This window comes from Copidosoma floridanum, unplaced genomic scaffold (assembly GCF_036245765.1).
Source record: "Copidosoma floridanum isolate Cflo_tuat_1 unplaced genomic scaffold, Cflo_Japanese_pri ptg000006l, whole genome shotgun sequence".
Taxonomy (NCBI): domain Eukaryota; kingdom Metazoa; phylum Arthropoda; class Insecta; order Hymenoptera; family Encyrtidae; genus Copidosoma; species Copidosoma floridanum.
The window spans coordinates 22,022,103-22,043,951 of NW_028321883.1; the positions used below are offsets into that span (position 1 = coordinate 22,022,103).

The following is a 21,849-nucleotide window of genomic DNA, read 5'->3' on the forward strand; positions in this document are numbered from 1 at the left end:
TGTTTGCGTACCTCACTCTTAAGTAAATAGTGTTGTGTATGTTTAAATAAATTATAGTGTTATTAAAGTATAAAAACCGAATGGTTGAAAAAAAAAATTACTTATCAAAACTTTTCCAAAAGTTGAGAAACGTCATGATTTGTGGAGATTCAAAGTATTTTTGTGACGTTTTCTCTTGACCACGAGTTATGTTGTAATATAAAAAGTGCAATTTGATCCAAATTGCCACAGTCTAGTTCAATGGATAGAAAATAAAAAGTTGTCACAATAAAGTGCCATTTTTAGCAGGACAGGGAATCTTCTACTATCCAAAAATGGACCCCCCCCAAAAAAACGTATTGCCTGTGCAAAAATTTTTAAAGGGCCATTTTCGGGCTCTGCTCTTAGTTGTTTTAACGACAAGGTTTTTGTTGTAAAGCGCTGTTTTCACAGATACCTATCAAATTTAACTTGCTAAATCTTGCTAAATCTTTAACAGTAAATCATCTCCAAAAAGTTTATGAAACACTCGAAAAATTATAAGATTACATTTTCCATTGTTTTTGTAAGATCTCGATAACAATCTCTGACTCCTCGAAATAAATTATAACTTTTTACAAACTTTTGTGAGATTGCTCCTATTACAAAAAAAGGGTACGATGGACAGGAAAGTGCTCGTACGATTAATGCCAGGTGATAGCTACACCTGACCGTTCGATATCTGGTAAGTAGATTCTATGGAATGTTGGTCAGGTGTGCATTCGTCTCCATTGCTTCAATGTGGTCGGTTAAGATACCTACTCAAAGTGCTGCTAGCGACCCAAGAGTCATTGAGATGTACAATTATATTTACGGCATTGGCCATTATGCATAGGTACGATTCAATGGGTACGACTATCTTAATGGAATGAATCTTGTAGTAATTCCGGGAAGTGTCAGATGATCGCGACTAGTTCATAAATCCTTGATTTTTATACTTGGTGTGTCAAAATGGAAGTTGATGTTATTGGAACATCCATAGGAGGTTTATATGGGATACGGTCCTTGTGTTTGCGTAGGTTCGTTCGCGGAGTTGGACTTGCCAGGCTTGATGAGCTTCCTTTAAGAATAGAAATTTTACGCCCGAAGAAGGTCCATTCTACTGAACTTTGACATTGATTGCTGCATACGGCAGTTCGCGAAAAACTGAGACGTCGTCAAGTCGCGTATTTACATGAAGTAATAATCCGTAAGTCAAAATTCCAATGGTTGTAAGTTGTGTTTTTCACGCGGAAAGCTGGTTTGTTTCCAAATCCCACCGCGGCCGGATAATCGACCTTGCCGTAGGCCGTTGGTATACCGGGTGCCGGCAGCCGCGTGCAAGTGCCGTGAAAAACGCCGCTCCGCTGAGTAGTGCCCTGGAAAACACGTGTACGCTTGCCCGAGTATTGTGCACACGGGCTTGTATATTATAATGTCGCAGCTCTTGTGTCCCGCGCATTATACAATATACCTGTACACGCCGAGCACGTAACATTACGCCTGTGCGTATATGCCTCGGTGCAGCGAGAGCAGAGCGTCGCAGGACGAGGCGAAGGGGGAGATCACCCGCCAGCCGACGTTTGTTCTCAAAAGTTGCAGTAAGCCGATCGCGAGTGCGCCGAGCTGGGGAGAGATTGGCTTTCGGCCAGTCAGTAGGCCACTCCAAACGACCGCCGGTCCTCTAGCTGCCGCGCGATTTTTCTTTCGAGCTGCAAGTTTCACTTTCCATGACCGTCTGAAAAAGGCTTTGACGTTCTTCGTTGTTTTTTTTCATCTTTTCGACGGCCGTGTTTGCGTAACCGTTGTTGGCTGTGGTCCTTTTTTTTTTTTTTTTTTTTTTTTTTTCAATGAAAAATTTAGCTCTGCGTGGGTCGGAGTAAATGGTGCAACTGTTCGATGCCCGTCAAGTTCAGTTTCCTTAGTGGGACTGTTTGAAAATAGTTTAGCGGAGTGTTGTTGTTGATTCGTTTGATTTGTTGCTGAAGAGCGATGAGGAGCCGTGACGAGAAGCAAATTCGCCGCTCCTGCTTGAAGTAGAATTTTCGTTTGCAGCCGGGAAAAGTGTCTCCATCCTGTACATGATAGCCCGGGACAATAACAACATGCCAAGGTTTGCCCCTTTATTTCATTTTTTTTTCTTGCTCACTTGAGTTTAGGGAGTGTGTTAACAAAAAAACTCGGTTCTATCGATTTTTGAAGTTGTCATCGTATATTTAGTGTGTAATTATTATAGTGTTGTACAAAGTCTGTAGTAAGATTAAAATTAAACAAAAAAAAAAAAAAATGCTAAATTGTCTTATTATTATGAATTGTTGCACAGTGAGACAATCCATTTTTTATAAAAAAAAGCGTTTAAAATAATGACAGAGTACTTTTACACCACTTTCAATTTCATAGATACGTTCATTTTTGCGAAACTGTTTCGGGGTTGACGTTCAAGGATATATGACCAACGTATTTGCCTTCATGATGGAATCAACTTTCTAGTTTGTGAACCTTCGTCAACCATCGTACTTCTTAAAAATTCTCGGGGGCTATTGTAGAGTAACCAGTTTATGCCACTGTACATGTAATTACTATTCAGCTTCATGAATCCTTAAGGAGGTCCAATATTTATTTCAAAATGCAGAGAAATCAGTGAAACTTTTAACAATTCTATGTGTTTGAGGGTATCTATTTGGAGTGTCAGGAAACTGTGTGAATTTTCAAACATTTTTTTTAATTAATGAAAAACGAACATAATTTTTTTTTTGTCTTTGAGAGCTTGTATTATGTGCTCGAATTTAAAAAATAAAGAAATTTACACAGTTTTTTGACACTCTGAATAGTTGTTGTTGAAGGTTTCACTCATTTCTTTGCATTTTGAAAAAATAACAGTTTTTAAATTTCAGGTGAGTATTATGATTTCATTACAATCGAGTATCGATTAATTAAAATTTTGTTAAAGAGTTTATACATCTCATAATCATAATTTCCAATAAATCACAATTTTTCGTTGTATTGTTGTGACATAAAACTTGTTATGTGGTATAGGTAAAGTTGTTAATGAATTTTCCAAAAAATACATTAAACTGTGGGGCAAAGCTTTTTTTTTTTAATCCAACATCGTAAAAAATGGTTAGCAAAAACTAATTTTCAAATGTCGATCTAATTGTTTCCTTGATAAATTATTTTTCATTTCATTTTTACCGTCATGCATATGGACATTATAGATTATCTCAAGTTAAGAACGTAAAATCAAGTTTTTTTATTTAATAGTTTATTTTCAAATACCGAAAGAAGTCGATTACTCTGGATCTGTTGTAACTCTGTTTTGTGTCGTAATATTTATTCACAGCTCCATAAATATTGGTGGCTTATAAAAATTTCAATAGTTATAATAAAATTTTACCGTATCGATATCTTCCAGTAAGTAATATATTAAAATATATTTGAGTAAAAGAAAGTTTCACGTGATTTACAGCGTATTGTTAGATCTAACAAGCTAAATTATGTTTGATATTGCTTTCATTGATATGTTTGTTGAGAGAGAAAGAGATTAGCATCAATTTAAATTAAATAGAGCGCTGAGTTCTCTTTAATTTAGGTTGGAACTTTTGCCTTTTATTTTTACAATAAAATAAACGAAAAAAAAGTTGAACCTTGGATTTCTATAAATGAGACTAAAAAAATTTGTCTTATTAAATTATATTTTCTAGTTGTGTAAAAGTCAAATGAAATATGTATATACTGTTAAAATTTTTTTATACATTTTCTGAACTCAACGTAAAATATTCCAGTAATTCTAGCAACGTCGAAATAAATTTGAAAAACATAAAAGTTAGATGCATCTAGTTGGAAAATAAAATCCTATTTATTTTTTAATTAATTTACTGTGCTTGTTAGAATGTAAAAGTAAACTAAAGCTTGTACAGTTAAAACAATTTTTTCTCTTATTAAATATTCTAAAAAATTTTTTTTATTGGCTTTTTTTTATTTTACTTGATAAAATAATTTACAAGAAAATAATAAGTTACTGCTCGTTTTTCAAACTCTACGAAAATAAAGATTTAACGATTTTTTAAAAATTGTTACGGGAAAACTTAGTTTACTGTAACATTCAATAAGGTATAATAAATTTATCGTTTACTTTTATTTCAAATAATTTAATCTAAGTTACATAGTTTTTAGATGAAATGTACTTGGTATTGCTAACGAAAAGTTCTGTTATAAACATTATGTTACAATACCATAATTAACTGTAATTAATCTTATTTTACGAAAAATTTTACGAAATACACTTTCGTCTGACCATTTGAAATTCATATAAAATAACTTATGCAAAAAGCAAGACACAAACCAAAACTTTTTGATTTTTTGGAGGAATGTGTTATGAATACCAAACTCTCAGAAATTTTCTCATTGTTTAATGATAGACATATACACAACGCAGCACGTATCTTCGAGAGTTTGAATAACACTAACTACTGAGACTTACGTATTACTTGTTTTGCATTTGTAAAATAGTTGTATCCCCACAAAAACGCTCAGATCTCAGTAAGTCAAAACAAATTGTTCAATTGTTAAAAATTTTTCTCACAGTAAGTTATACGTAAAACTTTTTTCATTAAAAACAAAGAATATGCATCTCTACGTCTTTATAACAGTATTATCAAGAAAAATGTCAATAGATCACCTTGATTTAAAAGACTGAACAAATTGAAATTATTACTGCATGAATTATCCTATTATGTATTTAAAAGGCTTACTGAACAAATTGTACAGTTTCAATGTTACATAACAGTTAAATTGATTATTATTGTCCATCAGACCTATTTTGTCATAGAGCGAATGTAATGATGAGTTTTTAACTCCAAATTTCTAGCAATTCTTTTCAAAGTTTGTTTTTTTTTGCACATCCACTACATATGTACTCTAAGTACAACAAACCATTTGTAATGAAATTTTTTTGGATCTTTGTGTGTGTATTATTGCTGCATTTACGTATTATTTTTCTGATTTTAAAAGTATTTTCAATCTTTCGTTTGGAAAAGTGATGTACAATAATATTTTTAGTGTTTATCATTTTCATAAATATTTCTCAAAGAAATTCTCTTTGACTTTGCATCGTGCAACTGTTCAAATAATTAATAGAAAAACACGTCACGTTAGTTTATCTTACGACCGTATTTATCTCTTGTTAACGATTTTACTAATCATAATAAATACATATAAAAAAACCATAAAGATAATGAAACATTTTTCCAAACATACGTATGTACAAAAATTTGAATTCTCCAAAGTCTTGCTGAAAGTCATGGGATACACTCCTCTGTTGGATCAAGGACTTTTTATTTGATTTCAACATAAGATCCTAATCAAATTGCTAACTCTTCCAACTACGTCTCAGTTTCATTTTTTTCTTTGCTCGTGGAAGAAATTGGGACTTGTGTAACTCGCCGTAGAGGTGTTCCAAGTAAGTCGTAAATTCCGTCAACCATAAAAGGATATACAAATCGAAGATAAGCGATTTTCCAGGCTCAGCCGGAAAGCTCACGTTTTTTTTCGCACCATCACGTTTTGTTACAATAGTTTTGAAGCCTCGGTCACGTGCGCACATACGCGGGAAATTATAATCCCGCTCGTGCGCGAATCGCAAAGTACATTCTCCTCTAATTGCCGCGCGTCCTCGACTGAGATTCATATAAACTCACACATGGGCACACGTACGGCTGTTGAAAGTGTAAGCCGTCGACAGTCGTATTGTACAGACTCTTGACACTGCAAGACCATGCATAGGAAAACGAGCTGGATTGCAGCTAACGTGCAACCTTTCATCGCCAGGGAAGATGAGGTTCGTTTGTACGTTGGACGCGCAAAGATTTTCTACGCGGTACTTTTTTTCTTTCTTTTTTTTTATTATTGACAACCAAGTAGAACGGATCCTCCAAGATGGTATTAGATTCGATGGCATGCTGTATTTCCATACCTTCATTATAGTATAGGTAGGTTAATTGGCTTCCAATGAGCAAGTAACAAACTATACAGTTGTTTATGTTCTGACATTTACATGGTTTTGGAATAATTGGAAACGTTAAATGAATTCATTTATATTATAGATAAGATACTTACTTTACCACTTGGAAGAAAATTATATCCAACTCCTAATGATTTCCTTGTCATGACATATTCTTGCCAGGCAGTGCAGTTAAGATTACGTAAACGGTTTTATGTAATTCAAAAGGTCGTACAACTCGTCAAATGCATATTAACATAAACACATAAGTTTTTTGCGTTGCACAATCACTTAAAAATATCGTAGCTGTAACCTTATCTAAGTGTATTTTGATTCCAGTATTTAATGATCCACGTGAACGACGATACATGATCAATACTGCTGATATTAGACTTATTGGACTATGAGGACTGATGTTAAGGTCTACCCTTATAATACTCAGGTCCTTTAGAAATGCTCACTTGTACAAACAAGCATTTTTATAAAATTTTTCATACATGACCAAAGAAATTGATTGTATTTGTTAGCCTGTGTTCAGTATACATTATATACCGTAATAATTATTACAAATATTAGTGTACATACATCAATTAATTCCATTATATCAATACATTATAATACAAGTGAAAATTCATTTACTGCTCATAAAGTCTTGGGCATTCTTTTTAAGACAGAATTATTAAATTTAAACATCTGACGATAAAAGAAATAGGGTTTTCATTATGAAGAGATTAACTATCATACATCGATGTACCATCATAAAAAACTGACAAGTTTGAAAATATTATTACAGCCACGTGACTGATACTAGTAAGATTGATAGTAGGTGATAAAACATCTTTGACAGTAATATAAATTTTATGAAAATTTCAAGGATAAACCGTATTTTAATTTTATATTTGTAATTTTTTACCGGAGGTTACGTCTAATGTATTGAATAAATTCTACCTTACATTTGAATTTACATTGCATACTGAAAATTTCATAATTTTTTTTACATAAAAATTTTCCGTTAATATAAATTTTTACAATCATCAACATATCCGGGTGGTCCAAACTATATTTTTATTTCATTGCTTTATTTTATTTTAATAAACTTTTTTTATTTTATTTTTTATTTAAGATTCTTACGTTGACTCTTTTTTTTTATTTCTTCAGTATTTTTGATTATTATAAAAATAAGCTTGGTTCACACTTACCTACTAATATTTACCTGTTAATATTAAATTAAGATTATATTTACGTAGAAATATATATTTTTTTTTTTTTAATTTATGTTTTATTATTGATATATTATTTATATTTAACTTACGTTTATACTTATTTAATATCTAAAAATAAAAATTTCTGATGGCATAAAAAAAGTAATTGTTAAACACTTTTAAAAATATGGACTTTAACGTTATTTTAATAATCGTTGTTCAATTTATAATTAGTAATAGATACCTTCTTTAAACTAGAAATAATAACGCAATATATACCGTTAAATTCATGAGAACATAAAAAAAAAATATATATATGAGGTTTATTTATCCTCGAAGATGTAGTAAAAATGGCTAAGGTTCTAAATCCTTTGTTAATTTTTCTTGGCATAATCAAAGCCACAAACAATTTTCTCTATTTTGAAATTATTGTCACCAATATTCGAAACGTTTTGTAGAATCAAACACAAATTTAGAAAAAAAAGTTATCTATACACAACAAAAGCGTTCTTTACTGTTTTAATAAAATTTATTTAACATAAAAAAAATAACCAATTATATGCCGTCATGCAGTGCATTTGTATAATTCATTACATTAATTTTAAATAACTCAAATTTAAGCATATCAACATTTAAACTGTATAAATTAATAATAAAAAAAAGGGACGACTAGATCTTGCCATTCATACCAGAACTGCAGCAGAGTATCGGCCAACAAAAACTGGTACATTAACGTATACCTCAAGATGTCAAAAAGTCGCAGGGAAACAGTCATTTAAAATAATCATTTAGCCATCGCTTTAACGCACGTGCTTGATCATCGGTATAATCGGAAAAGCGTAATACCAACTGGTCCGCTTATCACGAATAAATCGGCCGGATCGACATAAGCTCCCGCACGGAAACAAATCGCGTTTGGTTTGGCCTCATTTTTTTTCTTCTCCATTCAACATATCGCGCGTATAGTCGCATAGTCCGATGAACTTTGAGAGCTTGCCATATTACAAATGTCACGCTCCTTGCTACCTCGGGCGAATCTATATCTGTGTATGTACGTGACACACTTTTATCCCACGGAGGGAAATCACGTGTGCACTCGCGTCTTTTCAGCTGGAGAGTTTGGCTAATCGCGCGTGTTTGAAGAGCCCACTGTAGCTGATCCTCTTCCCCCTCGCGTTCAAGATATACAATAAAAATATGCTGGGCCATCCGACCGTGCACTAATGCATAAATCATGACTAATAGACCATTGTTGTAACTTTGTTTTTTTTTTTTTATCTTCGATTGTAGTTGTTGCTGTTGCATTTCAGGGTATAGTCGATTGAAGTAGCGCTCGGAAACGTATTTTTCAAGAATCGTTACCTTGCTGCTATCGGGAAATGTGGATTAGTGCAACGTCTTATCACAAAAGCTGGTTTTTTAACTGCTCGACGCCAATTAGTCAATCAACTTTAATCTTTTTTTTTTTTTTACTTGACGTTTATTTTTATTTATTTATTATGATATTGTTACAATTTTTTTTTTTTTTTAGTTGTAAAAATTTTCTCCGAATGCATTGAAAAAGTGTTTATTGTTGAAACATTCATCAGTAATGTTTTGGTGAATCAGCAACATGGATTGTGAAGTGTCATTCGAAATACGGACTTCTACTTAGTTGGGTTTATTATCATCCCACACAAGTGTTTCGTTTCAACTAATAATAAAGTAAAAATTTCAATTATGACAATATAATACATATTGAATTCGTACACATTGCTGTTTTACTTAAAAAGCAGTTTTCAGAGTTTAATAACGAATTGAGTCAGTATTATACTGTGATTAGGCAAAGCTGATATAGTTTTTCTTTTAAAAATTATTTTTCTTGGATAATACATTTTATTACTATGTAGCCACTTTAATCTATTGATGAGAGGTACTGAAATTTATGAATCATTAGAAAGTAGTTACCTTTATGTAATATTTTAATGAGTAAGAAATTTATTTATTATTTATTATTTATATGAGGAATTAAAAAACACAAGTATAATCATTCATTAAAAAAATACCAACTTTAGTTTTAAGTATTGACGCAGGATATTTTATGCCCACGTGCTTTTTGAAAATTATGAACAAATTTTTACCTCAAAAGACAGTTTTCTCTTATTTTATTCAATTGAAATTACACTAGCAGAAAATGAAATGAAAAATATGAACTCAATTATATGCATAAAATCCAGATTTATTTGATTCGTCATTGAAAAAACGTACTCTGAGCAATACAGTTTATAGGCAAGGAAAAAAAGAGACGGAGAAAAAAGAGAGAGGTTGTCGAATGCCGAGTGAAAGGATCACATGTTTTGCAATGATGTGTAAACATTTTTTGAGCTATATACAGCATACATATAGCAAACGTACAATATTTTTTCTGACCTCTTTTTGAATTAGGATTATATTTAAGAATGGATTTAGAATACAAGTTTCATACGATCTTAAAAAAAAAACGTTTTAATTGATATTTTCCTCAGCTTGAATTACTGTCATTTTATTTGTCATATTTGTGTTATGTAGCTATTCATCCTCTTGAGCTAATATCATTGCAAGTAAAACACATTATTTTAAATTATTCTTTTTTTGAATATAAGATCAATGACCTTTTTTAATTTTATTTTATTTGCTTTGTTCCAAGAAACCAGCTTATCATCTTATTGGCGTAATAATTTACTTGAACGCATTGATTAAAGATCCTCAATGTAAGGTACGAATTAAAAATATAAGTTTATTATAATATAAAATCTTGCAATTCATTATTTCAATTTGAACCCTGACAAAATTATTGTACAAAGAGATGTTAAAAATCAGTTAATATAATTCAATAAATAAAGGGATGTAATGAGTGTGGGAACACATTCTTCATAAATTTTAGCAACTAATTAGAAAATTTCTCAACTCTTTCCTCATTATAATATTAATCACACTCATAACGCAGGTTATTAATGCTTTGAACAGTAAAAATTGACCAATAGTATTAACTTTCTCGCAGCGGATGTTATGATCAAGGTAACATTCTATATCTTTTTAGAAGCTTAAATACCTAACAAGGCCTGACTTGGTTAGATTTCCGTGCGTATAAATAGTTTTAATTTATATCAGACTCAAGTTCTTGTACTGTAATTGGCTTAAACCTGTTTCTTCTTATTGTTCAATTAAAAATTATTTCGTATTATTTGTACTATATTTTTAATTTACAATAGTTTCAGGATAATTTTCATTTCCAATTTAATAAAAAATCTGGAATTACATAGTCGTACCGCTTAAGCCGGTCTACAATTATATATTTAAATTGAGATATGTTGGAGGCCATAAACACGAAATATTTTTACATCAAATGGATCGGTAGCTTTAACTATATCAACAAATAAAGCGGCTCAGGAAGCGTTTTAGGAAGTCTTTTTGAGTTTTCTTTAATTCTCGCTAAAATATCATTATGTATGTCTTACTGAGGTGTTACAGCAGAAAAAGGTATACTGAAGTATAAATGTCTCAAAGTAATCTATAAGTAATACTTGTGAGAATAGTTTTTAATTGGCCTTAATACAATTGTGTGATTGACAGCTGCAATGTACTGTGAAACTTATGGATCGTAGGATTAGATTGGATGCAACTTGTAACTATGATTGACAATAGTGCAGCTTCAATTGGGTTTAATAGAAACGTACAAACATTAGTGCCTCATCTCAAAGCTATCGAATCTTTTGACTTCTCGTGGACACTTTGAAAGGAAAAGTTAGACTTGCAGTGATTATTAGGTGAATGCTTCCTTTTTTTTTAAGAACGAAAGTAGAGATTTTTACGAATTCGTACTTGTTTCTTGTATTTAGAGAATCTTAATTCTATTCGAGGTACTTGTTTAATTTAAATTTGTTCAATAATTAAAAACTAAGGTGAGCATCACGTATTTTATAACATTATGTGCTATTAACTTATTATAATTAGCATATTGTTTTTTTTTAAATGCTTGTAACTATAAAATCAGCAAGTATTTCGTAATCCAAAAATTTTGATACCTATACCATTCTCGTTGCATCATTATTTAATTTTAGTACTACTATTTTTATTTTAATGACTAATGTTACTATCATTATTGTTATTCATGCCGTCATTATCGTTATTCATATGGAATAATTTTTAAATAAAACTTACCATAAAAGTTACCTGTACATTTAACATTTATCGATGAGTTTAAAGTAAGATAAAAGAAAACGTCATGTATCCCTGAATCTCATTTATTTGATACAAAACTTTTGCTACTTTTGATTGCAAATAATTTCAAGAGATTTCATTCAGAAAAATGACTGAAAGTTTAGGTTATCATCTTATCAGAAGATTTTTGATTGAGCAAAGTGGCATTACTTTTTTTTTTCTTTTGTTAATACAAATGAAAAAATAAAAAAAATGCAAATTTGTAGTGTACACATAGTATTTAAAAACAATGCAACTCCACGTATATTGGCTAATGCTCACCTGAATTTTGCATCAACAGCAACGGCATAAAGCGACCAGGGTCATTCAGTACAGCAGTTAAGAAGGGATCAAAGCCGTTTCCGGTGTCCAAGTTAAGAGAGGCCATACCTCAGTGTTTCGCAGTTGGCGCGAAAAATCTTCTACTTCTCACCTTCGGCTCTAGCCTTGGATATCCCACGATACTTATCCCTGAGCTCCAAAAGGCCAACCCCCCAGTACCGGTCACGCTCGATGAACTTACATGGATTGGTTTGTTATTCATTTTATTTTGTTCAATTAGTTGAACTTCCCTTCAAAGTCAAGTTTTTTTTTTTTTTTTTTTTTTTTTTTTGGCATGACTGCTTGTGCTGTAAATTCATTGATTAAGTTAATATTGCACTTTATTGAAATACGAATTTTATATTGAAAAAATATATTATTATTATTATTCCTCTAATTTTTCAGAAATTCACCTTAAATATCAAATTAGACGATGCGTATATTATAAAAAAAAAATATCAGGACTAAAACTATATTAAATACACTGTTTCATATACCAAGTGAGACATTTTAAGTGTTAATTATTAATGTTTAAATAATTTTCATAAATATTATTGAATCACAGGTACTATAGAATTTTCATTATCATTTTATTTTGTGATAAAACTGGATTGATGTAATTAAGAATGCAAGGATAATACGAATTGGGAGTGACTGGCACGCAAAGTATAAATAATTTTTGTCATTAGTAATAGGTACCTGAGTGAGCAGTGACCTTCACTACTTTTAGTGAGAGTAAAGTACCAATACTCAAATGCTCATGTACGTCAAGCTTTTTTAATTTATTTCAGTTGTACATTATTCTTAGTACAGCTAGGGTTTCCCTGTATTGATTATATTTTTAATTACCTGTTCTTGTGGTTTTTCCTTCATATTTTCCTTTTGACGTTAAAAAGTCACGAGTTCCTCGTAAGATATCCCTTTTATCCATGGTCTCAAGTTTAAATGAAGTATTAATTTGTAACTCAACTTTTCGTGCAAAATATTCAAAAACTTTATTTTTATTGATACAATGGCTTGTTTAAAAACTAAACTTTCTCAAGGCTCGTTACGTAAACGGAAACTTTTGTCAATGGTTGAAAATTGCATAACAAGGGTACATCTTTTTTACCATGTCTCAATTTGATTGGATTCATTTGAGTAACACCTTACTTCCTCAATTATGATCTATTTACTATCTATTTGTAGAAGAGTCGAAAGCATTGAAGTTTAAGAGGATTATCAAACCTGTTATCATTTATTTCGAGGAACTCGTGCTACGATGGTTAATACAGATTAGTGTTGATACGTTATTTCTAAAACAGTTTGGTCATTACCATTACTTATTTTTTCTCTAAACCAAGTTTAATTAAAAGTTTTGTAAAAAAAAAAAAAAAAAAGATTGTAGTAATAATGATTCACAAATCGTTTATTTTTACAACCCGCAAATGTCATTTGAATCTCAGCCACGTGATCTCAGCTTGAACCAATCTTATGATGAACAAAAAAAAAAAAGCTCAAAAAATCATTCTCCTTTTTACAATAGGACGCGAAGCAAAAAAACATAACGTTCCAACAAAAAGGCTCTTCTTCATTTTCCAATAATGTAAGAATGAGGGCACCATTAAGGTGATGTTGCATTTCAGGAAGCATAAACCTATTTCTCGTGCCCCTGGGCGGCTTCGTGAGCGGCCCGGTGTCCCAAAGACTGGGCCGGCGGCGCACCATGATGCTATCGACGATCCCCTTCGTGATCGCGTGGCTCATCTTCTACTACGCCAAGAGCGCCAACATGCTGTTCCTCGCCCAGGCGCTGACCGGCATGACCGGAGGTCTCCTCGAGGCGCCGGTCTTGACTTACGTTGCCGAGGTCACGCAGCCCCACCTCAGGGGCATGCTGTCCGCCACCTCGACTATGGCCGTCATCTGCGGCGTGTTCACGCAGATGCTCACGGGCAGCCTCGTCGATTGGCGCACTGTGGCTCTCATCAACATCGTCTATCCCATCATTTGCTTCACGGCGCTCTACCTTGTTCCCGAGAGTCCGACTTGGCTAGCAGGTAATCATTTGTTTCGTGATGATTGTCTTTATGGTTTTATGGAGCGCCAGAATGTCTCAACGGGATCACAATGATGCACAAGGTTTAATAAATCATCAGAAATGTGAACCTCCGATATCTCACCTCACTTAAAAGTTTAAATATTAAAGCTTACAACATGAAATTTTTTTTTTTTTTTTTCATTTAGGTGGATTGTTGTAGTATGAAATTTAAATACTTGTGAAATCCTTGATTTGAGTCTAGAATGGAAAGTTGGATTTTTTTTTTATCGAGAAACAATATTTCACTTGTGCAGGGGAATCAAAAACTTTGGCATAAGATGCGTGACCGTCGTGTGATGAGGGAAGGAATTAAAACATAAGTAATGTAATCATGGATTGTTAAAAAATAAAAATCTTTTGCATTGTTATCTCAAAAGTATATCTTCCCAACATGCTTTTTAACAACTGGTTGGAGTTTTTTTTACTTGAAACAATTTACTAACAATAGATTTATGAAATTGTCAAAAAAAAATTAAAACCATGATTTTGTCAGGATTACGTGTATTAAAATTTTGTCTTACTACTCTCATACAGTTTATAAAAAGATAAAATAAAATATTCCAATAAAATCAGTACATGTAATGTTATTGCTCAACGTATAATCATTTGTTACTTTAGAACTTTTTAGTAATTGATTACTCATTAAGTATATGAATCTTTTGATTGATGATTTCTTATTTTAATAATTTTTCAAACCAAAATATAATTTTCTGTTAAGCAAAAAATTTGCTTTAATGGTTACACGTGTCGCGTTATTTTTTCGCTACTTATCCATCGTTCCCATTTACGTAACACGCGTGTTGCTTAATAGAACAACTTAACGAGGCGGTCGTAATTAATGAAATGGCATTTTTTAATGCACGTCAACGTCACGGTGGACTGAATACCATTGTTATTTGCAAAACATGCAGTGCAGCTGAGTAAGCTTTGATTTTCAATTTTGCGCTTTTTGAGATACGGCAATTTTTCAATTAATTTTGTTGCTTTCTTTTGCACTTTTTTTTCACAATATTTAACGGTGATGAAGTGGAAAAAAAAATTCGTACCAGGAAGACACCTAAAAGTCTATTATTAGGAAATAAACTTTTACAGACAAGGGCCGTCTGCTCGAGGCCGAAAGGGCGCTGTGCTGGTTGCGTGGCTGGGTGACCCCGGAACACGTGAGGAAGGAGTTCCGCGACCTGTGCGAGACCTTCAATAGGCCAGTCACCGTCACGACCATCAACTCCATCGTTCGCGAGTCCCACAGTCTGCCGAAGCAACCGCCAAAAAAATCCTGGCACGCGTACACGGAGAGGACCTTTTACATGCCCTTCGCCCTCGTCACTTGGGCCTTTTTCATCAATGCTTTTGGTGGTATCATGGTACTGCAAGTGTTTGCGGTCGTTATTCTCGACGAGCTCAATACACCCATTGACAAGTAAGATTTTTGGTTTATTACTTGCTGCAGAGCTAATTATACGTTTGTGCTGAAGTGACAGGATTTAAAAGCTGCTGTGTGGGGTTTCTTAACAAGTTATACAATGGGGTAACTTTATGATTTAAAATGAAATTTTTACACAAAGTCTACGATGTTGTGTGTATTGTGTACATTATTTGGTCTTAAAATTATTCTCTTAAGACCCATAGAATTTTTTATCTTTAAATAATATTTATTAATTTTTTTAGAGAGACCAGCTTTAATTGCTGCATGTTTTTACTTTGAACAATGATAACTCACTAGGTTTCATCAGATCCAGCATTTTTGGAACTAAGTTAAATGAGCTTTCAAAAGTTATTTTTGATAAAAAAAAGTTTGGGTGCGGAAGACCTGTACTATAATTTTCAATATTCCACCGTTAACTTGTACGATCGGGAAAAAAACAAAATTTGTAAGCGGATAAAGAGAAACATCACCCATTTAATTAATATTGCAACGAATACAGTGGAAATAAAAAAAATTTCATACAAAAAAAAAAGAAAAAAATACGCTTCTCAAATTTACCAGGTACAAGGCAACGGTGATAGTGGGAGTGGCTCAGGTCCTCGGGACGATAATCTGCGTCTTCATAATCCACTTCACGGGCAAGCGCAAGTTGTCCTTCGTCTCGATCTTCTTCACGGGTCTGTCCCTCCTCATGATCTCCCTGTACGGGTTCCTGGGGACGCAGGGCACCATCGACGAGTCGCGATTCACTTGGATCCCCACCAGCCTAATGGTGTCGGCGGCCTTCTTCTCCCACATTGGCCTGAAGATGCTGCCCTGGATCCTCGCGGGCGAGGTCTTTCCTCCGGAAGTGCGGAGCGTCGCCACCGGCTCGGCTGGATCGATTGGCTACATATTTTCCTCCGTGGCCAGCAAACTGTTTCTCTACATGAAGAACGGCATGACGCTGCCCGGCACCTTCCTGTTTTACGCCCTCATAAACTTTGCCGGTGTCGTTGGGCTGTACTTCATGCTGCCCGAGACCGAGGGTAGGACTCTCAAGGAGATAGAGGAGCACTTTGCGGGGGTTCAGAAGCTGCAGGACAGACCCAAGAAGGACCAGATTGCCTGTAAGGAGAGCTGGGCCGTCACCAATCCTCAGCCTGTCAAGGACGACCTCGAGAGCCGGCTGTAGAACGAAGGAGGCAAGAGCTCCCTTTGAAGATCATTTTTTTTTTTTTTTTTCCTTACCTCTTAAAGATTTATGAATGTATATGCCAATGATAGTATTTTTTTGCGTCAGTGTATCGTAGTTCGAGGTGCCAGGCTCGCCCTCGCTACGAACAATTGAAACGATTTTTGTATTTGATGTATCAACGCAGTTTGAAGGTCTGACTGATTTTTTTTTTTTTGCGCGTTGCATGGAGCGAGTTTTATTTTTGGTCAGTGTAGTTAATACCTACTTTCTATTTTAAGGAGTCTTTTAGGATTATTATTATTATGTGTTTTTTAAAATGATAAGTTACCGTGGTAGTTTATAATGTTTTCCATCAAAAATGGACCTGAATGGTAATTTGTTGTTCGGACCAGAGTTACTGTTTTATTACCAACGTGGTGGTGTGGACGAATGTTGATTTTTTTTTTTTTAATAAATTGTTTTTTCTATCACAAGTGCAATAGGGACACTTGTCATTGTAACAGGTTTTTATTTTACATAACTGTAATTATAGAAAAGTTACGCATTTTTAGTTGTTATATTAAAGACATTTCTCTGTATTGTTGAATGCAACAATTTTGCAATAACAGGGACAAAATACGGCATGGATAGCGTCTCCAGGTTTCCATTCTTTTTAAACAAAAGAGAATAACGTTGTCTTTTACATTATGTTTTTTTTTTTTTATCAGTATTTTACCATAAACAAAGTTTTAAGTTACCTGTGTTTATTTGTAGCTAAAGAGTTTATTTAAAAAAATATTCTTTGAACTATTTACCTATTTTTATCGAGCAGCCAAGAAGTTAGATTTGAACTAAAAGTTGTACACCTATTTCCATAATAAAAATTTCGTTTTTGTAAAAAATTTATATGTAAGAACAATTTTATTATTAGCATTCTCAATAAATCAGAATGTATTAGTCAGATAAATAAAATGAAAATGATTTTATTGGTGGTTTTCAACTTATCACGTTTTTATTGTTCAAAGGCCATTTTCAAAGTGATAAACGGTAACTTTGGCACACCACCGTTTCCGTAGTACTGATAGTTTACCATGTTTTTGGTCTCCGCCAGTACGATGGCTTGGAATTCGGGGATAATGATATTGATAGCCCAAAGATTACCACCATCTAAGGCCAAACTAGCCAAGTTATTTGGAACCTCCGTCCATTTGATGTCAAGTTCAGTTACATTGGAGCGAGGACTGTTTAAATCCCACTTGTGGATGGACAAGGAATTCTCTACGGTAAAGAAAACAGTACCGGTGTTAGAAGTGGTCGCGTCAGACCATGTGAACGGTGTCTTGCTCAGCTCTCTAGCCTCGCCATCGATACTCGACGCTAAGCTCGGACTCCTCAGTACTCGTGTGGGAACCCCGAGTACTTTGTTACCCTCTACCGACGACACGATGTACAACACTCGACTGCCTTCGGTGTCCGCCGGTGAGAGCATTAGCTCTTTGATCTTGAAGTCGTACTCGATTCTCCACGAGGTAAGCTTCTGCAGTGAGAAGATGATCAAGCCCGCATTACTTTCATCCTCCTCATCGCAGTTGTAGATGTAGGCGAAGCCACCGTCCTCGTGATCCAGGAGGATTTTACAGAATACCGAGGACCCAGGTTTGGCCACGTTTGGTGGAAGGGAGTAGTTCAGGAGCACCTCACCCCCGTTCTCGAGGTCGAGGATCATTAAACGGGGTGGGCACGTGATAACCTTGTCGGTAGTCGTGTTGTAGTACCCCCAGCCATTGTCCATCAGCCACATTCTGCCCATCGGGTCGATTTCAATGAACCAGACGGATTGAAAGCTCGAGCAGTTACCGCCCATCTTCTGCATCTCCCAGTTGGGGTACGGCTGGAGCAATGGAGTCTTGTTTCCGTTTATCGATGTGGTTGGGATTGTGGCCAGTGTCACCGCTACACCACCTGTCCAACGGGGTATGGTCAGATACGCATTGTCCTTCCAAAATCTGATGTTCGTCAAGCAGTTATAAAGAGGCACGTAGGACCCATCCTTGTCCGCTTGTTGGTATACCTCGTACGAGGGCCAGGTATAGTTTATTCCGCTCTTCCAGTAGAATCCTACTTTCGGGTGCTTTTGAGCCAAAGTTAAGGCGTAGAGCAGACTTAAGAGCATCCAATGTTTAAGTAGCATTTCTGACCTAAAAAAAATTTGTGAGTACTTGAACTGCACTTGTTAATCTGTAAACGTGCAACTCATGAAGCAAATAACAAAATGTACCTCAGAGCAGCACTTCAACCTTGGTGGATTATATACGATACTTGACAGTTTACTTTCGTTGGTTTGATATTAGAGAGAAGAGCAGCTGTTAATTTCTAACCAAGTGTGAAAGCAGCACTGAAGAATTTATTTGAAGTAAAGAGCTGCTTCGTAGCGTTATTTTATTACGAGCGTAGATGTTGCGTCACAGCAGAAACGTTCTTTAAAAAATGATGAGAACAGAGCAGTTGTAGATAAGAGTTCTTTTGATATAGAATTGTGGTAAACAATCAAACTTTTCTTTTCATGTATTGCTTTAAAAGATAATGATTTGACACAGTGTGGATCAAACATAATAAGTTTTTTTATAAGGATTTGGGTGGTCTTAACACTCATGGCAGCCAATAGTACGAAAATTTTTGGAAGAAAGAGATGAAAATTCGGTGATTTGGAAAGGTAAAAATCGAATGGATGGAACATTGAATGCACGAAGATTAAAATGGAGGAGGATTCTTGAGCCTGTTGTAATATTTTTGATGGCATCGAAAAATTACATGAAAATTCAAAATTACTAACTGTAGCTTTGACCTCATAGAATCTTTAAATCCTATCACTAAGATGAAGACATCAAGTTTCCGCTCATAGAAGTTGAAAAGTGTTTTTCTTTAAAATAGTACACCGAATTTTTCAAATAGATGATAAGTTTATAAAAAACGTGCATTAGCAACATTTTGGAAAGAAGTATGACAGTATACCAGAAAAATAATGAGATTTTTTTTGTTGTAACAGCCACATTTTCTCCAGCACACGTTGAAAAATCCAAGTCTTGCGTAGTTGATTGGATTTAATTAAGATAACGAACAATTATAAAAGAGCGTATTCGAATAGTAACTGCGACAAAATAAAAAATTTTCGAAGCCACTTGTGCTGAATGACTGATAATGTACTATGTAAGATTGCCCGTGACTTCTTTTAAAATCTAACAAAAGAATCATTTACTGTGCTTAATCACAAAAGTTTTGTTTGAGCCCCTCAAATAATACAGTACTATCTATGACTTGTAGACTTTAAGGCAAGGATTAACAAAAAAGATTGAAAAATAAAGATTGATATACAATCATAACTTATATAAAATATATTACTCCACTTAGAGGACATATGTATATTGTAGCGTTTCAATCAAAACTTAAGAAGGGTTACAAAGATTTAGCTTGTTTAGAAAGATTCCAGAGAACAAACAACTTCAGCAAATTTTTTAATAATAATAATACAAATAATAATAACAGTAATAATAATCACATGAAGCACAGCTACCACAATCAGTCAGATTAATTGTTTTCTTTGCAGATGGAGGTTTAGTTATACCTGTCGATAAAAAATAGTATTTCGAAAAGTACATAAAAAGTTCTAAAAATAATCGTGAAGAATATAAAAATGAACAATCTGTGATTACAGAGACCTTATGCATAAAAAATTCTTCAACCATTAATGAGCTAAAATTAAATAGTACAATTTTTTTTGTTTAATTTTTAGTAAATAAAATGTATGTTTGTGGTATTTTACTGTTACTTACAATAAATATGGTAGGTTCACCATGGTGAAAAAAGTTCGGATACTATAAAAATAATTTTTTTTAAAATTATTACATTTATGTACACAGTAAATATGGAATTATATATTTGGAACATATATGTTTATACATATCATATAATAATATTTTCTGGAATAATATTTACCAAGAGTGTCTATGACCGCAGGCTTATAGTAAAAAATACTGCAGCTATTTTTCCTCATTGAGGAATCTCCTCCAACATTATAAGTAAATAATATTTTTGGCATTATAAATTTTTGCTTCGTAACAGATCCATCGTAAGATGACAAAATCAAACCAGTTTTTTAAGACGGTGAAAAAACTTTATTTGAATGAGGATAATCAGAATATCGTTTTCATATTAAACAAAAATAAAAAGTTCAAATAAAACGTCCAATGACAGTTGGTAAATAATTAAAAACAACGTTCAATGGTGGTACTGTCATATTTTGAATTTATTAAAAAACAAAACGGCGTTTCGGCCGTTTGGACAACGTCCCGGCCCTCATCAGGTACAAAAATATTTATTGAATATTTTTGGACGCTGGTGGAAGCTGTACGTCCTTTCAATCTACATCTGCATCTGCACTACGCTACTATGGAGAACACCAGACTGCAACAACTACTAACCATCCTTACGAGTAGAAAGTTCGAATCTCTTTCAAGGGTGCTGGACTCCATAAGTACACGCTTTGGTAGAAATATTTTTGTACCTGATGAGGGCCGGGACGTTGTCCAAACGGCCGAAACGTCGTTTTGTTTTTTAATAAATTCAAAATATGACAGTACCACCATTGGACGTTGTTTTTAATTATTTACCAACTGTCATTGGACGTTTTATTTGAATATTTTTGGACGCTGGTGGAAGCTGTACGTCCTTTCAATCTACATCTGCATCTGCACTACGCTACTATGGAGAACACCAGACTGCAACAACTACTAACCATCCTTACGAGTAGAAAGTTCGAATCTCTTTCAAGGGTGCTGGACTCCATAAGTACACGCTTTGGTAGAAATATTTTTGTACCTGATGAGGGCCGGGACGTTGTCCAAACGGCCGAAACGTCGTTTTGTTTTTTAATAAATTCAAAATATGACAGTACCACCATTGGACGTTGTTTTTAATTATTTACCAACTGTCATTGGACGTTTTATTTGAATATTTTTGGACGCTGGTGGAAGCTGTACGTCCTTTCAATCTACATCTGCATCTGCACTACGCTACTATGGAGAACACCAGACTGCAACAACTACTAACCATCCTTACGAGTAGAAAGTTCGAATCTCTTTCAAGGGTGCTGGACTCCATAAGTACACGCTTTGGTAGAAATATTTTTGTACCTGATGAGGGCCGGGACGTTGTCCAAACGGCCGAAACGTCGTTTTGTTTTTTAATAAATTCAAAATATGACAGTACCACCATTGGACGTTGTTTTTAATTAAAAATAAAAAGTCTTTCTAATGTGTTTTCGAAAAATTATTAAGCTTGGTAAAATTAAAATCATATGGTACAATAAGTACAAGCAGTAAAAATGGCAATACCACAATAATCAAGCTTTACTTCCAAAAACGCGGTTTTGCGGTTTTTAGGGTTGAGCCTAAA

The 21,849-nt window shown here is 33.9% G+C and overlaps 2 protein-coding genes across 2 annotated transcripts; one reads left to right on the forward strand and one right to left on the reverse strand.

The window, feature by feature from the left end:
* The first annotated feature begins 1,856 nt into the window (after positions 1–1,856).
* Positions 1,857–16,928, forward strand: LOC106637424 (facilitated trehalose transporter Tret1-like). Its single transcript, XM_014350200.2, has 5 exons — positions 1,857–2,110; positions 11,717–11,946; positions 13,362–13,775; positions 14,909–15,236; positions 15,804–16,928. The coding sequence occupies exons 1-5, from the start codon at positions 2,079–2,081 to the stop codon at positions 16,414–16,416; spliced, it is 1,617 nt and encodes a 538-aa protein (XP_014205686.2). The 5' UTR covers positions 1,857–2,078; the 3' UTR covers positions 16,417–16,928.
* A 482-nt stretch (positions 16,929–17,410) lies between these two features.
* Positions 17,411–18,589, reverse strand: LOC106637382 (protein yellow-like). The gene has a single exon (XM_014350150.2). The coding sequence runs from the start codon at positions 18,587–18,589 to the stop codon at positions 17,411–17,413; it is 1,179 nt and encodes a 392-aa protein (XP_014205636.2).
* Positions 18,590–21,849: the final 3,260 nt, after the last annotated feature.

Coding starts and splice junctions, on each gene's coding strand:
- LOC106637424 (XM_014350200.2), top strand. CDS start 2,079: ATGATAGCCCGGGACAATAACAACATGCCAAG. Junction 13,776..14,908: donor GAGTCCGACTTGGCTAGCAG/GTAATCATTTGT, acceptor AAACTTTTACAG/ACAAGGGCCGTCTGCTCGAG. Junction 15,237..15,803: donor CTCAATACACCCATTGACAA/GTAAGATTTTTG, acceptor CAAATTTACCAG/GTACAAGGCAACGGTGATAG.
- LOC106637382 (XM_014350150.2), bottom strand. CDS start 18,589: ATGCTACTTAAACATTGGATGCTCTTAAGTCTGCTCTACGCCTTAACT.